This window comes from Dermacentor variabilis, chromosome 1, assembly GCF_050947875.1.
Source record: "Dermacentor variabilis isolate Ectoservices chromosome 1, ASM5094787v1, whole genome shotgun sequence".
In the NCBI taxonomy this organism is placed as follows: Eukaryota; Metazoa; Arthropoda; class Arachnida; order Ixodida; family Ixodidae; genus Dermacentor; species Dermacentor variabilis.
The window spans coordinates 226429597-226447252 of NC_134568.1; the positions used below are offsets into that span (position 1 = coordinate 226429597).

At 41.0% G+C, this 17656-nt stretch overlaps 1 protein-coding gene across 2 annotated transcripts in view; it reads right to left on the reverse strand.

Annotated features, from left to right (window-relative positions):
• The window catches only part of LOC142557931 (craniofacial development protein 1-like), a 36822-nt gene that overhangs the window by 13768 nt on the left and 5398 nt on the right, over positions 1–17656 (reverse strand). For both annotated transcript variants that reach the window (XM_075670129.1, XM_075670125.1), the window contains exons 4-6: positions 15345–15555; positions 12820–12926; positions 9522–9626 (exon numbers count right to left, since the gene is read on the reverse strand). In XM_075670129.1, coding sequence (XP_075526244.1) covers positions 9522–9626; positions 12820–12926; positions 15345–15555 — 423 coding nt within the window. The remainder of the gene's footprint in view (positions 1–9521; positions 9627–12819; positions 12927–15344; positions 15556–17656) is intronic.

The following is a 17656-nucleotide window of genomic DNA, read 5'->3' on the forward strand; positions in this document are numbered from 1 at the left end:
GCTCTAACATCGCGCCAACTCCAAACTCTGGTGTCATAGATACTCAGATCCCAGACCATTTTCCAATATTCATCTCCTTTCAGGCCAAAATACCTATGTCCGAGCCTTGATACTTTTCCTCCAATCTTGACCGAGATAGTTTTGTTAACACTATAACAAATATTGATTGGCCTGTAAATGCCTGCATGACCCCAATCAAGTTCTTGAAAATTTTTTTTTTCCATATATATAAAAGCCATTCGCGCTAACACAACTACCGTCAGATGCAGGAAACATTTTAAAGGGCCCCTCACCAGGCCCCATAGCAAATTTTGGTTATATGCTGGAAGTTGTTACGCATCCTCTAGGGAGTGTTCTGCCACAAAAATTTTTCAGGTCGGATCATTAATAGCCAAGATAGAAATATTTCAGTGTTGCGAACCCATGATTTCAGGAGACGAGCTTCACCGCAAACATAGATGCTCTCTCCACTTGCTCCGTCTAGCCTGTGCAAGCGAAATTCCTTCACTGCATTCTCCTATACCGGACCTAAAGGATCGCGTGATACATACATCACGGGCCCTGCCTGCATCTTTTTTTCTCCTCGCTTTTTTGCGGCACGGCGCATTTCCGCTGACAGTATCGTGTGCAAGCTGTTGCGATTGTGGAGCGGCATAATTCAGTGCTATACGAATACTAAGGCAGACACAAGCGGATCACAGAGCTTGATTCCACGTTAGAACACAGTAGAAAATGACATAGTTTCGGTGTCTGCGCAAGCAACCGCATGATGTGGGAACAAGCAGACTAAACGGAAGTGCATCTCTCTTGCTGCAGTGCGAAGTAAAACAAAAACATGTAGGCATTAGGTTTGTGTGTTTTATTATTTCTCTAAGCTTTAATTCGTCTATTCAAGCAACATATTACACAAATAACAGATGTTGCCTAGAATAATTCTTGAAGTCACGTGTCACCACGAGCAACGTCACAGCAAATGCGTGTACGTAGGAGCACTAGCACGTCATCCTCCGACTTGGAGCGCAGTAGCCGCAATGAGGAGGAAAAACAGCGTTCGGTTGAAAATCTCGGCTCTTTCCGCGGCGCGTAGAGATGTAATACTTTGCAGACATGATCGTTATCGCGCATTGTATGCTCTGTGCTTGTCAGCTAAAAATGGCTAGACGTGGTGAGGGGCTCTTTCAGTTTTCCGGTGATCCTTGGGTAACGAAAGCTTTACTGACTAGTTTGGGAAAAAAGAAAACCTATAGAAAAAGACCAAAAAGAAACCTTCTAATGTACGCTTAGCAGCACATCATAAAAATTATTGTAACATTCTGAATAACTTACTAAAGAAGTCTAAACGACAGTATTACATAAATGAATTTCGAAACACAAGAACAATCCCAAAAAACAATGGCAACTTCTTAATGCGTTCATGAATTTGCCTAAGCCCGGTAATACTGCTGACAAAATAAATTACAACAATAAAACTCTTATTGATTCTTCTAGCATGGCAAATAGTTTCAGCGACTACTCCTATAATATATACAGTAGTCGTTAAATGACCGCTACTTATCCCATTTATCACTGCAATCATCCTTTTTTTCGCTTTCCCATAACTGCAGATGAGGTATGCTCTGTGGTATTAGCTCTGAAGAATACTAGCCCTGGCTTAGATAACATTTCTGTATTTCGTCTAAAACTTGTTGCACCACTTATTTCTGATACCCCCCCACTTTGTATTATAATTAATCATATTTTTAAATGTGGTATTTTTCCAACTTTGCTTAAAAGGGCTAAGATTATTCCTGTACATAAGAATGTTGATAAAATGGACGTGTTTGACTATCATTCTATTTCTATCCTCTCGTCAATTAGTAAAGTTGTTGAGAAGTTATCTATTTTGTAAGTGCCTAAATGTTTAATTTTAAAAATTTAATTTGTTGCAATCTTGTTGCAATTTGTTGCAACGCTGGCAGTTCGGACTAACTCAGCTTTAATATCCCTAACTGACTACATTCGTCACACGACTAACACGGGTAACTTTGTTGGTTTGGTATTTTTGGACTTCACTAAAGCTTTTGATACAATAAATCATAATGTACTTTTTACTAAGGTAGAAGCCCTAGGAACTACCAGTCCAGTACTAAAACTCCTAAAAAGTTACTTGCATAATAGAGAACAAACAGTTTTTTCTGGAGGGGCTTATTCTGATACTCAAGTTATTAATCAAGGTGCACCACAAGGCTCCATACTAGGTCCCTTATTATTCTCCATTTATATTAATGATTTACCTTCGTGTCTTAAAGGGAACCTAAAGGTTACTATGAAGTCAAGTTAGAGTGATAAAGCAATGCTCTAGAATGTCTAAGGCGTCAATATAATCGCAAACAGAGCTTTAGTAACCGAGAAATTGAGGTAAATGCATGACACTATTTGAGAACCCTCAGCGACATTCCGACAGCCCACTGACGAAGGCACTCCTCATCATAATTTATATCCCTAGTACTAAACTGCAGTCGAACCCGACTATATCGAACCCGTTTACATCGAATTATTCTATATATCGAACAATTTCTGGTCACGGTATAGTTACAATGAGTATATATAGCAAAAATTACGCTTACATCGAACAAATATTGCAGTGACTCCCGATATATCGAACCTCAAGCTGTGGAAAAGTGCCCCCAGAAGTTGGCTTTCCCCCACGGTAGCAGGGAAACCCGGCGGCGCGGCTCCATTCAACCGCTCTCCCTACCGTGACCGTGCTGCCTCGGGCTGTTCAGGCGAGCCGTCGACACTCCCCAGCAAAAAAATGATCCTGGCCCGCCTACAGCGCTTGCTCAGACAGCCAATCAGAGGCTCTTGTGCTCCCGTCGTGCAAGATGGCGAAAGTGCGAGTTGTCTGGCTGCTTTTCTGGTTCATCGTGTTTGCGCCTTCTGGGCCCTCTCCCGCAGTGCTGCCGTGACGAAGCGGCAGAATTCGCCTTTTGTCGTGAAGCTCGAAATCATAAATCGCGTCGAACGCGATGAGGAGTTGGATGTCCCCACAGTGTGCAAGATTCCGAGGAGCACTCTCGGCATGATTAGGGCTAAAGTGGCCAGACTCACAACCCGGTGCCTGTGGCGCCCAACGCGTACGCGTGGCCGTGTACGAGGGGTTCTTCATACGTGCCGGTTTCCGCGTGCCCGGTGATGACTGTAAATTCTGATGAATATGACGAAGGCATTGCTGCCGTTGCCGAAGTTTGAAGCGAGCTGTCAAAATTTCCGGGACATTTGAATCAACGGTGGACGAGTTTGTGAGTGCAGATGATAGTGTCGTGACCACGGGAGAGCCCAAAAACGAAGAAGACTACATCACCGACATCGTACCGAGCACAAATGAAAGTAGGCACAATAACGAAAGCAACTACGGTCCTTTGCCCACATCTTTCGAAGTGATTGATGCACTTGCATTAGTCCGGTGCTTCTGCACGAATGCGGAAGGTTGCGGCCTCAGCTGCTCAGACTCCTTAGACAATGTGGGGAAGTGCGTGCGTCGCAGGCAGTGAAATTGCCCAAGCAGAAGAAAATGCAGGACTAATTTATGCAAAACTAAGCTAATTTCATCAATAAAGTGATTTTATAAATGGTATGTGCTTTTATGACATCCAATTATTTAGCAGGCTTATATCGAATTGTGCTCTATATCGAACTGATAGGCATTTTTTTGCGAGTTCGATATAGCCGGGTTTGACTGTACTCGTATTAAAAAGATCATTTCATTAGGTTACAAGATGGAATAAAATGGCACTTGTCTACTTCTGTTCAATTCTAAGAAAAAATAACATTTTGACGTTACCCTTCAGTAGTATCGGTGGCCGAAAGGTTTCGTTTTTGCTCGACTCTGCGCCGCGCGCGCTTTGGAGTTTCAGTTGTTTCGTTATCACGTCGTGCTGCGCTGGTTCTGCTGGCTCGCAAAACATGCATTTGGAACAAGCAGCGAGAATGCCACGTCCATGTGATGTCGTGGGATGCGCGAACGGTCCGCGGAACTTGGCCAAGGACAGTTGCAGCAGCGAATCCAAAGTTACTTATCATTGTGTGCCAATGAGTGAACCTCTCCGTCCGAAGTGGTTAAGTGCCGTACCTCTGCCACAGCGCATTGGCAAAGAGCCAAAAAATCGCATAGTGTGCTCGCTGCACTTTCGTCCAGAGAATTACGAGCTCAACGCCGACTTACTGAAGTCATGTGGAGTGCCTTTCAAAGCAATGCTTTTTCGTAGCGCTGTTCCGTCGGTCTTGCCTGCATTCTCCAAAGCGCAAGAACAACTGCAGGTAGAAGATGGAGCGGTGAGTGCGGCATTTCGTTTTCACGAAGGAAAAGCTACAAACGTGCAAATATGTACAGCCATGAAATACAGTTGCTGTGGTAGTAGCACGCAACGACACCGGCAGCACGAGCCCTCAGCAGCAGGTCACGTTCATCAGTGCTTAAATCGCTGAAGTCGAGCCCAGCATCACGAGCCAATGTGTCGTTGTCAGGGTCGTCCATTGCAACGGGTGTCAAAGTTGGCGTCATAAAATAAAGAAGCAGCTTATCATCGTGCGCTTTCCCTTCCACTAGCCATCATAGTTCCGCTTTCGCGCTGCTGTCAGCTATGTCTTGGCTCTGTTTCTGGCCGCGCGTTTGCGTTTTGCGCAGAAAAGCCGTAGCGCCGTCTGCAGGCGCCGTTTCACTCACCGACGGCGCAACGTCACTATGAGACCATGACATCACCACTCCTCGATCGGAAGGCGGGCGATATGAACTGCGCTAGAGGTACGCGGACGCTTCAGAACGCATTTTATTTTAAAGTACGTCTCTTCTTCGCACAAAACAAGTGTTTCGAGGTGGTATTTCAACAGTCCACGTTGACTTAATATTAACCTTTAGTGTCCCTTTAAATCTGCACATTGTGTACTATATGCAGACAATACTCGTGTGACAAATCTTTAACCTTATTCCTTAAACTAAACAATGAGCTTGAAATACCAAATGCATTTTTAAAGCGCTATGCGGAATGGATGTCCAAGTTCTTGCTGATTATCTTTGTAAAATCATTGCACATGGGCGAAGTTCCTGTGAAATGGAAAACTGTTAAGGTTATCCCTATACATAAATCCGGTGACCTTACCAGCACAGCAAATTACCGACCAATCTCACTTGTACGGCCGGCAAAATCCTTGAACATATAATCCTAAAACACACAGTGTCTTTCATAGAAAAAAATAATTTAATTGTCCCTAATCAGCATGGCTTTAGAAAAGGATTGTCTACGACTACTCAATTGATTGAGACAATCCACGACTTAGCGATTACAATGGACAAATGCAGTCAAACCGATATGATATTCCTAGATCTATCTAAAGAATTCGATTGAGTTTCCCATCCAAAGTTACTTCAGAAACTTATCCACTACCTCGGTGATAACAACATCACCAAATGGATAAAAAGCCATCTTGCAGGTCGACGTCAATATGTATGTTTCAAAGGCTACTCTTCGGATTGCGGTGATGTGCTATCTCGCGTCCCACAAGGAGCCCCCGTTCTAGCTCCTATCCTCTCTTCTTTTTATCAATGACTTACACATCAATACTAACGCCACTGTAAGAATGTTTGCAGATGACTGGAAATAACCTGTCATGAGGACCAGATAACCTTAAACAGTACACTTGAATATATAACACAATGGTGCCAAACATAGCAGATGGTGATTAACACAGGAAAAAGTTTGTATGACAGTGACGAATAAAAGAGCGCCCATGAACTGCCCATATTATTTACAAGGACAGATGTTAAAGAAAGTAGAAGAGCATAAATATTTAGGCTTCATAATTTCATGAGATCTTAAATGGGGCAAGCAGGTAACATATATTGTTAATAAATCACTGGCAGTTCTATACTCTTTAAAATGCTCACTTAGATCTGCATCAATAGATACAAAACGCTTAGCATACCTGTCACTAGTTTGCTCTATACAGGATTATGGAAAAGTATGTTGGTTTCCCTTCCGTAAACAGTACACAGCAAAATTGGAGAGTGTACAAAGGAAAGCGATTAGATTTATTTTTCATAAGTATCGCCGTCTTGACTCCCCCACAGAACTATTAAGGAAAGCTGAACTTCCCACTACACAAAATCGAGCTCGACTACTTCGTCTTAAGTTTCTTTTCCTTCTTCTTAATGGCAGTATGAAAATCAATGCAAGTGACTACTTACTACCGACAGAAACACGTGGTTCTCGAACAAAACACACCAAGCACTTAAAAGAATACAGATTTCACAATGACATATTCAGGTACAACTTTTTTCCACGTGCAATCCGTGAATGGAACATGTTGCCCTGATGACGTTGTCACCTGCACATCACTCGAAACTTTTATCGCCAAGTTATCAAACAATGCTCTGTAGCTACGACCTGCACATAGGTGAGCTGCATCGTACAATGGCATTCTGATTCACTTCTCAGTGTCTTGTATTCTGCCCTGATGTAAATACCTGCTGAATCTTGTCTCTTGTGCAATGCACACCCAATATATTTACTTTTTTTTTTTTTTGTTCTTCTTCTGTGTGCTAAACCTTCCAACATGGCGTTTACTACTATTTTTCCCTGCTCCTTTTATAGAATTTGTATAATAAATATAGAGTGCATATGTACTGCCTTGTTCACCTAAACTTATGTATGTCCGCGCCTACTTGAACTGTGTTCCCTTGAATATGTATCCTGCCCCTTTCCTGCAACAGCCTCAAATGTGAGGCTAGCAGTACATTCAAATAATAAAAGAAAAATATTGTTGCATGGTGTTCTTCCAATCATTTACTTATCAGTCCTACCAAAACTCAATTCATGATTTTCCGATATAGCCAAAGAATACTACCTGGCATGCTAGTGATAAATCTAGGTGGTCATCACATTCCCGTCTCCGACTGTATGTCATTTTTGGGGATCAAATTATATTCTAACCTAAAGTTTTCTCAACATATTGTCCTAATTAAGTAAAAGTGTACCTTTGATATTAGAGCATTAATCAAATTAACAGCATATTTCTCCAAAGACACATTATTAGCATTATACTTTGCTTTCATTCACAGTCATATTACTTGCGGCATTCTTTCCTGGAAAAATACATATTACTGTCATATCTAATCTACTCAGCACTTACAAAACCAAGCAATACGCATTATCACCAACAGTGTTTTTTTTGCGAGTGCTACTCCATTACTTCGTTAAAATAACATTTTTGTTTAATGAGCATGTTCAACAATTCTATAATCCATAATCTATAATTATGTTTTCTAAATTCAGCTTTCATACAAATTGATTGATTCCAGGTACCTCATTAATAATAATAATAATACCAGGTTTGCACATAACTCCACTTTTCTACTGCCTAGTTCATTCCAACTTTGGAAAAATGACATCATTTGCTGTTATAAAACTATGAAATGGTTTACCTAACGCCATTAAATCTTCATACTTTCATGCATTTAGTCATGCCCTTTAAGCTTTTTTACATGTATAACTAAGTTTACATCGTTCATACACTACATTTGCCATTTGCATGTATTGACAGTATTTTCATACACTATAGGCCTGTATACTGACAATTGTTTTCGTTTATTTAATTTTTCTATGTTGTATTTTTCGAGATTGTGTTTGTTTCTTTTACCTAGCTTGCTCATCTTTCATACGTCTCTCCAATGTTATTATTAACCGAGGGCCCGTTGCAGTCTGACTTTTGGACCCTTGTCTGCATATTGTCTCTTATCCATTCATTGTGTTTAAAGAATAATAAACAAGCTGAAACTAAACAGCAATGCATAGTAATGGCAACGAAGAAAAACTACCATGGGGAAAAGAAAAAAGATATGAAATTGTAGTTCTCAACCGGCGTGCTTCAGAATCAAGAAAAAGCATTTGATGCATCTTAATTCTTCAAGCGCCATGGTTGAGTACATGTATACAGTCGAATCTGGATATATAAAATTTGAAGGGGATCATAAAAAAAGTTTTATAGGTAATTCGATACATAAAATAAAAATACAAAAATTTTCAAGGGCATCTTACAGCTGTATGTTCTACACAATCATTGGTTATATGTGGGCTCGATATATCCGGGTTCAACTGAGGATGTATTCTGCGAATATTACTTTCGGCGATACTATCGTCTTGGCCACACCTTCGCTATCAGCGCGCACTGATTGGCTGGTTGGCCACTACGTCATCCGATTTTGCTCAAGCAGCCAACAAGCGCACAACTGATGGCGATACTATCGCCGAGGCGACATTGTCGCCGAAAGTGATCGTCGCAGAATACGTCCGCTGCACTCGTCTTATCACTGATGCAGATCACTGGCCATGCCCAAGACAATTTTTGAATATGCTAGTAGATGGTGCAAGCGTGGACTGGTTGCGTCATCTACTTAGAAGTTGATTTAACTAATATTTTATAGCAAGTTTTGTTTTTATACAACAGATGATGCAACAAAGCTTTTCAATTGTTGACATTGCTTGTGTCTTGTTTTCTGACAGGGCAGGCAGGTGTAAAAAGCCTGCCCATTTCTTTTAACGATGGAGATATTAAATAATTTGGCATTGATGTGGAAATGAAAAAAAAACTTCCTAGGGTTTCGATGTTGATTATGAGGGTGCCTTCAAGGGACAATGACAGAGATGAAGAGGCCATGTTGCCTGAGTAGCACGAATTATTCTAATTAAAATCATTAATTAGCATTTCTTAATTTTCTTTCGACTGTTCAGGTTTAAATGTTCACCAACATATCACCAATAAATAACAGTTGAATTTAAAGCCTGCTAATGTATTATTTAAAGAGATATTGAATTTATTGCGCTCTGGAAAAACACATGGAACCCAAAGAATCAAAACTTATAATATATTAATATTTGGGGTTTTACGTGCCAAAACCACTTTCTGATTATGAGGCACGCCGTAGTGGAGGACTCCGAAAATTTTGACCACCTGGGGTTCTTTAACGTGCACCTAAATCTAAGCACACGGGTGTTTTCGCATTTCGCCCCCATCGAAATGCGGCCGCCGTGGCCGGGATTCGATCCCGCGACCTCGTGCTCAGCAGCCCAACACCATAGCCACTGAGCAACCATGGTGGGTCGAATCAAAACTTGCCTGAACGTGCCTGAACATAGCCTGCTGCACCCCTTCCAGAGTGAATATAGAATACCTGTGGCCAACCTTAACATTACTTCATATGATGGCATTTACACATATGCATACAAAGTAGAGAGCTGCCATGGCAACAGTCAGCACTACCAACAAACAACAATGTACGAGTATTATTTGATACTTCCTCAATCTACAATGCCTTTACAATGCTTTGGACAAAGCTGGCACAAACCGATTCAAATTGCTAAGACACTCATTAGAGAATGTATGATTCATTTATACAAGGTTTTCTGTTAAAGCATAGCAAAGACCATTATTTCAGCAACAATGGTGGCTTAGACAATTGAAGCCTGTACACACTGTGCTTCACATACCCAGTCAGTGCTGGTGGTGACTTGGCCTGTCCAGGCACCTCTTCTTCCTCTTTCTTTGCGAATAAGCGTGCTTCCTTAGAATCAGCTGACACTTCCTTGTCCACCCTAAAAGAACCGAGGAGTTACAGCCACTGTCAACATAAAGAAGGATTCAAGAGCAGCTACCTGTCGACACTTAGTGCAAATACCATGAATGCTATTCTTTTCCAAGCACTAACATAAAGCACCATGTACAAGAGTGCCACATCATGGCACCGACATTAAATGACAATCAGCTATATAATGATGTAAGCTTGGCCCTGTCTTTTGCCTGTTCACCATTTATTATCCAAACATAAACTAATTCATACTTTATAGAAATGTGTTACATGTTTCATAAACTAATTAGTGCATGCTGAAGCAACTGGTGAAAGTCTTGAGTTAAAAAAATGTCCATAAATATATGCAGGTGAAATAGCCTTTCGGTTTTGTTACTTTCCAAGTCTCACCAATCTGGAATGTATTTGATGAAATACAGTTGGGCCCACTCAATGTCATACCTGCCAACCTGGCAAAATAAAAAATCGGGAGACTTTTTATTCGCGTCACCGGGGGATGGCGGCGGGGTTCATTCACTGCTTCAACTTCCAGTGGGACGGAGGGGGGGGGGTGTTTCGTTCAAACTTTCAGGCCCTGTTTGATGAGTCCTTTTGCAGGACCTTGCAGCAGCAGACTTTGCTCACTTTAAAACAATTTGTCGGAGTAGCTTCGCTCAAAACATGGTCCAGACTGATGGCCCTTCACTAGCAACAGGTGTTGGAGGGTTGGAGGGAGCAGATTCAGTGGAATCTCGGGGCAGCAGCTGAGGAAAACGCTGAATAAAGAAACGAAGACTCGAGAGCGATGCCTGTGAAATAAATTTCAGGTTGGCCACCTCCGCATTCTTCAGAGTTGCGTTTCCGAATTGCGTCCATATCCATAGCGCTTCGTTTCATCTCATTTGGGAAATATTTTCCGTAGAAGAGGCCCAACGTAGTTGCTGACACAAAGGGGTAGGTTGTGTTCCGACGAGGAATCCCGTAAACAGGCACTCCACACGTATAACACTGTCGTCGCACTTGTTCCGGAGAAAGTTCACTATGTTGCCTTGCTGCTCAGCAGTGCGAACATAGCTTTGATGCTTCGCCGTGGAAACACGCAGTTTCAAGTTGCCTTTGACACCGCGAGACATGCTGACGCCGCATCCACATGTTGTACAATATGCAAAATGTTCTCCTTTTCTTGATGTCAAAAAGCACAGAAATTCAGAAGTATAAGATCGCAAGAACTTCTGCAAATACCTTTTCTTGGGCTTTGATAGCACCATGGCATCAAGCACACGAGGATTCAAAATTTACACAGTGCACCGCACACAGATAGCCTAGCCAGCACTAATCACACACACAAGCAGCAGCAACAAGATGCACCGTGGAGGAAGGCATACATGAAATGTAAGAGCTACATTGGCTCTGGCTTTGGTCGGCTTACTAGGCACCGTAGTCGGCTGCTTAGTCGATGATACCCATGGTGCTAGTGCAGCCGCTGTTGGTGATGCTGACGATTACGATGTGGCTGTACATTCCGTGGTGCCTATTTCGTAAAAACCATTATTGCGTGAACAGAGACCACTTTTCGGGAGATATAAGACAGTGACTGTACAATGGGAAAGCTCAGTCAAAAATCGGGAGTCTCCCGGGCGAATCGGGAGGGTTGGCAGGTATGCAATGTGAACACTTGCTTAGCATGAAGTTTCTCAATGACAAATAAACATAACAAGAGGCCTATAGAGATCTTTCACTTATAGTGACCCAGCTGCTGCGATGGTTCAGTTAGCATGAATGGAAGCAACTGTTTTTACACTGGCGTCATAGCGGCATGACAGGGAAACTGAGATGCACATGGAAAGTACCCCTAGCACAAGTTGACATCCATGGTAGAGTGTATAAGCGCGACTGGACGGGGACGAAGAAAGAAACAGATACACAGACACAGCGCTTCACTTTCAACTATATATTTTATTTTTATTTTCGCACGCATCGATAAATATATACCGTGCGAGCGGAAACAAACGTGACAGCAAAAAAGAACATTGAGTGGTACATTTGTGTATCATTTGTGTCTGTGTATCTGTTTCTTTCTTCGTCCTCGTCTAGTCGCGCTTATACACTCTACCATGGATTCTAACCAACTGGCCCGCCAGCGTGTTTTAAACAAGTTGACAGGAGGCCACATTAACATCAACATTCCGACCTTAAACCTCCCTACTGTGTCTGCTGGATGTACCAGTGTACCATAGCTCCAGAGGGGCCATGCGGTGCTATCTACACACCTTGATTTTCTTGACTGACTTTTTACTCTTGATCAACCTTGGGCCATTGCATTTGCCCCCAACTTTTTGAAGCCAGTGTTCGTTCATTACAACTCCTGCCACTAGAAGAGTCTGCTTTCTTCAATTTCACAAGGTTCCCAATGTTGGCAATAGTCTTGAGTTTAATTATGCTGTAATTTTACTATGTATTGCATAAGATTTACAGCAATTTTTGTGACAACATAGTGCACTGCACCACCACCACATATTTTCTGGCTTAGATTTAATGGATTCATGCAGAGAGCCTGAAAAACCTACTAGAGTATTTCCTGAAATAAATGCCACATTCTTTATTTTCTAGTCAAGCACTGGCCTTACACCCTGTCATGCCTGTGAAGGCTGTATTGAGGGCAAGTTTGATTAGAATAACATTCTTATATACCCTTTTGCAAAACATAGCCTATTTTACGCTGGCTCTATTGCACACCATTAAATGTCCATGTGCTAACTCATTTACATACCCAAGACAGTAATTTAGATGTGCACACACATTTTTGTGGAGTGTCATGTATGTTTACATCATATATGGTGTGATCAGACCTCTTATGTAAACATCTCTCACTGATTAAGATGTGTAAACAAGTGGATACTCTTAGCAGAACAAGTTGGTCGCAATAAACAGAATGACAACACTATGACCAGAAAGCAGCACAGTGACAAAACCAAATGAGCAAGCAGAATGCTGGTTTATGACATAGAGATAACTGTACAGAACACTTAATCATATAAGGGTGTTCTATATTTTCCAACTTGATTCCTTACACAGCACGTAACAATCAAGCACCTTCAGAAGTCTTTACTAGGAGACTGTTATTTCAATTTACAATGTAAAAAATTATTGAAAACTGGGCAACAAACATATACACGACAAAATAGCTAAAGAAATAAATTCAAGGCTCTCTTAATGCTCACTTGATGGTCTCTCCAGCAAACTCCAGTAACTGAGTAATCTTCACTTTCTTATCTGATGGGGGCGTTTCTTGGGGGCTTGTGGTGGAAGATGACGGTTTAGTAGGCTCCTGCAAATAAGATGTTAGAAAAGACATGATGGTTGTTTCACTTAAATGTAATTTTTTTTTAGTGGATATACTACATCAAAAGCTTTCCCTACAAAATAATCTATAGTGCCTATATAAGCCAATTTCATACCCATCATTGGCTAATAAATTGACTGATTGATTCCTTCATTGTGTTTACCACCATCTAAATTAACAGAGGTACCATGAAAGATGCTGCCAATGGAGGGCTGTGGAGTAAACTTTGACGAGCCCAAACACGATACATAAATGTTTCGCATTCTGCTACAATCAGAATGCAACCACTGCAGCCATGAATTGAACCAGAAACCTCGTACTAAGCAGCAGAATGCCTTGGCCATCCAGTCACCCACAGCTGGCTAAACCCATAATCAATTATGAATAGTATACAAATCAAAAATTCACATGAAAACATAGCAATGAATGGCAAGTAAATGACAGGAAAAGGGATAATATCCATTTATGCATTGCTGATTTATGACTCTGAAGATTAAAAAAAGCAATAGATGAGTAAAGAACCAGAAATCCTGTCTGCTCGGGCAGAGCAATATTCGTCGATGTGCATTCTATATTGCTGCCCTTCTGCAGTGCCATATGTGGCGCAAGAGATATCAAATGCTCTGAAAGTGACCCCAGACATCGTAAGCAGTTGGTATTTCACCTATGGGGTGTCCCAGTGATGACTTAAGAATTTCTGCAATAATTGACAATAAGAACATTAATTCATTTCTTATAACATTTAAAATAATACTAAAGCACCTTTCAAATTTTGGAACAGAACTCAGAAAATGCAGAAGGCATTGAATATGGCAATCAGTTCTGTGGGAACCTGCAAGATGGAGAAAGGTTAATGAAAGGGAAATTTGTCATAAACCCAAATGTAGCACAAAGCTACAGTCAGAGTAAAGGGAATTACACATTTGCCCTTTTAGTGGAACAGGTTTCATTTTTAAAATGCTACCTTTCGTGGCAGATCAAAATGTAAATTTCTGCTTTAGCTGAAGGGATAGCAATATTTTTTTTTTTCATATGGCTGGACAGTGACATACTGTTGTAAGAGTGAAATTCTGTGTTCACTACAGGCCATGGATTCTGTCAGAATATGTGTATCAAAACGCAATAATGCAGGCACACATCTCTTGCCATTTAACAGCTGGCATTGTGAACATATACATGAACACCCAGTGCACTCTAAATACTTGCCTGGGCTCAGCACTTTGCGACACTAAATTTGAACTTTAATTTCAATGTCTTTGTCTTTGCAGCCAATAAATGCACAGCTGTATCATAATTTTGCATTGATCTTAAGTACTGCAGCAGTTCAAGCAGATTCTATTGAACTCATGCAGCAACTGCAACAAGGTGAATGCAGTGTTCATGCCGCACGCCTTTTGAATGACAAACCTACAATAATCAACAGTGACACCTTAGCTTGCATTCAAATGGTTCTGGGTGCCAGAAGAAAATTTACAAACACCAGACAACATAAATGTAATTCAAACAAGGCAGTCGGCAAAGCTTTAGCGGAGACATGATCATTCACTATGGATGAAGTTGCAGACGACAGTCACTAAAGACTGACAGTGCAAAGCTGATTTTTTCAAAATATTACCCTTTCCAAGGCAGTAGTCCTTTACTCTTTTTATGGAATAGATTAATTTGAAATATAACAGCAATGCTTAGAATTTTCTAGCTTTCGATCACATTAACTATCTTTTGTGGCTAAATTCAAAATAGGGCCAACAGTCGTTAGAGCGACCCGACTGCACCATCCTGTGCACAGAAAGGTGACAGGGATGTGAAGAAGCCATAAGAAAGCATAAGTAAACTTCATAGCTGTAGTTAGGACACAAATCAGTGCCTTGAAATTTGAAGTTTTTCAAGTAAACCCAAATCGTCTGCTTTTCTTACGGGCGAGTGTTTTTCAGATTTTATTGGATTAATGTAAAAGTGCAGAGCCGTATTTAACTGCCCTGTTCAAAAAGCACTACAGGGCTTAAACATTTTGTGACGCCCAACATGCTTCATGTTTCATTGCAATGCTCCATGCCACCTCAACTCACAATGCTGGCAGTTTCGAGCCATGTTATGCAAATTCAGTGAATTCACACTTCCAAAGCCTAGGGTGCACTCAACCTTGCTGAAGCCAGAAATTATTTTGCTCACATTTTGCAATCCACAAATACTGAAATGCGCACATGCTGTGGCCAGCAATCAAGCCCAAGGACCTGCAAGTCGCCATATCAGTGGCACAGCTGAGTAGCCTCAGGAATGGTTTCCTTAATGCCGAAGACCTGGCTTCATATATTTTGAGTCAGTGTAACTTTTTAATAAATTTTTAATAAATTTTTAAAATAAATTTTCACAAACTTGGCATTGAATGTTAAGACATGTACTTACAGCAACTGCACTCACAGCAGGGATAGTTCGTTTCCTTGGAATGGGTTCAACATCTCGCAAGAAATCGGACCACAGAAGGTCCGCTTTTTTCTTCTCCTCTTCAGGAGTAAGCATGGAAGTTGTCTCTTCTGCATCACCTGCCGTATTAGGGCTGACATTGTCATGTCCTGGACTATCTTCACCCTCCAGACAAATGCCACCTTTGCGCTTTCTACAAAAGACAATGAATGCATGTAACGCGTTAAAAATAAGACAAGTTAACATGCTAAGCAACAAAGCAAGAACACTCAAGAATAAGCTATGAATAGGTTTATAAGTAATTCTAAACATCACAGCCATATATAGCTCCATAATATATCTTGACATGTGCCTATTTCACTCACCCTCACGGAGTATGATTTAATAGTCTGAGAAACTTTTCAGTGCTATTTGTAACGACCTGGCAAGTTGCAGAACTCTCCTGTAACAACCTGAAAGGACACTACTGATTCTTGCACTTTGGAAGCATGTCTATTTGAAGGGCATTACATTCCTGACTTAATTGAACAGGCGTGAAACCAAATGAAAGTGGTTCACAGGAAGGTGGAGGCTTGACGTAATGAATAGGGGTTGAACAAGGAATGTCACTGAAGCCAATGTTTTGACTAGGAGACTTGTCTTCATCGGGGCAGCAACTGCCTTCCTTAGCAGCAGTCATATATGTGTAGCTTGCTCTCTCCAATCCTCGATTGGGAAAGGAAAATAAGCCGGTGCGAAGAATAAGGTAAAGAAAGTCCAATTGTTTTTCAAGAAGGGAAAAGGGAGGGGGCATAAAGGGGGAAATTGGGGAAAGGATGTTATAGAGAGGCGACAAGTAGAGGTTCTGCTGTTGGTCCTTCAACGAAGCAGGGGTGACAAAAACAAACGGGTTAACATGTGCAAGTAGACACTGAAAATACACGCAATGTCGCCCCGCAAAACAGAAAAATAAGATATGCTTTTTAGACACGTGAAAAAGGGTTAAAAAACTGAGTTGCACTAAGACGCATTTAGTTGGGAGTGAAAGTATGAATACACATCTTATCGAAGGCTGGGGGAGATAGAAACAAGCTACAAGAAGATACAGGGTCAACTGGAGGTCACTGAGAGACCTTCGTCCTCCAGTGGACATTAAAAAAAAAAAAAGGCTGATGATGACAATGTATATTTCTATCGCATGGAAAGCACAATTCTGCCATTTCAGATGAATTATCTGAAGAGGCCGACATTATTTGAACGGCCAGTCTCAATGTACATGCAGCTAATTAAAGAAACAAATTAACTTTTTAATTGTTCATTTTATGTTATATTATGAAATTGTGAAATAAAGTCACGCCTACTTAGCAGAAATTCTAAGACTATCACCATATTTTACATATCCTTCTGCAAAATTCGGTATGAAGTATATTCAGGTTACTGTAACACTCTCCCAAAACCTTTCTCTAACATTTCAGAGCCACAATAACTGATATATATTTTACCACCCTTTTTTGGGACAGATGCCTTTGAAGAGATGCTTGTCTTGGGGTTTCTGCTAACGAGATATGACTTCACTACTTCTCCATTGCAATTTCGCAACTTCAACAAGCGATTATTTAAAAAGTTTATTAGTGAATGTTTTTAATTATCTGCATCAAGATTTCAATTTGTCGTGGAAGTAATGTGTGCCTCTTCATACAGCTTTATACAGCCACTTGAACAGGCCAAATTGCTTTGTACTTCGCAGACAATTTGCAGAATCCTGGTCAAACTAAAAACAGGCAGTACCGCTCACAGTGAAATGGAAACATTGTGCACTTACATGAGCTTTCACAATCATTTACTGTCAACCCATGCGATCACTGCATTGAGACATTATTGGCTGAGGTTTATAGACAGCGCAACAACGCGAGTTATTTCCCACCACACTATCACAGTGATTGCACTTTTCATGTAAAAGTTTGGCTCAGCACACCCCATTGCAGTGACCATAGACAGTAGTCGTGCAATAAATTTTGTGGAGAGACAGTGTCTGCCTGTGTTTATAGTTTACTCAGGAACATTAATTTGACAGTTAAAAATTATCTTGTTTAGAAGGCATTCACAGAAATGTCCAGGAGGAAGCACTCTGCAGTGCTTCATTTGAAACTATGTGGAGCACACCGTAATATCTCTCACACTGTGCCCAATAGCTTCGCACTGTTTTGCACACTTTGTGCCATTTAGAAAGTATCATTTTTGGTTTCAGGCTAGATGCTATCAGTACATCAGATATTTTTGTCCTTAAAATTTTCTAAGTTCTGGTCACAAAAGAT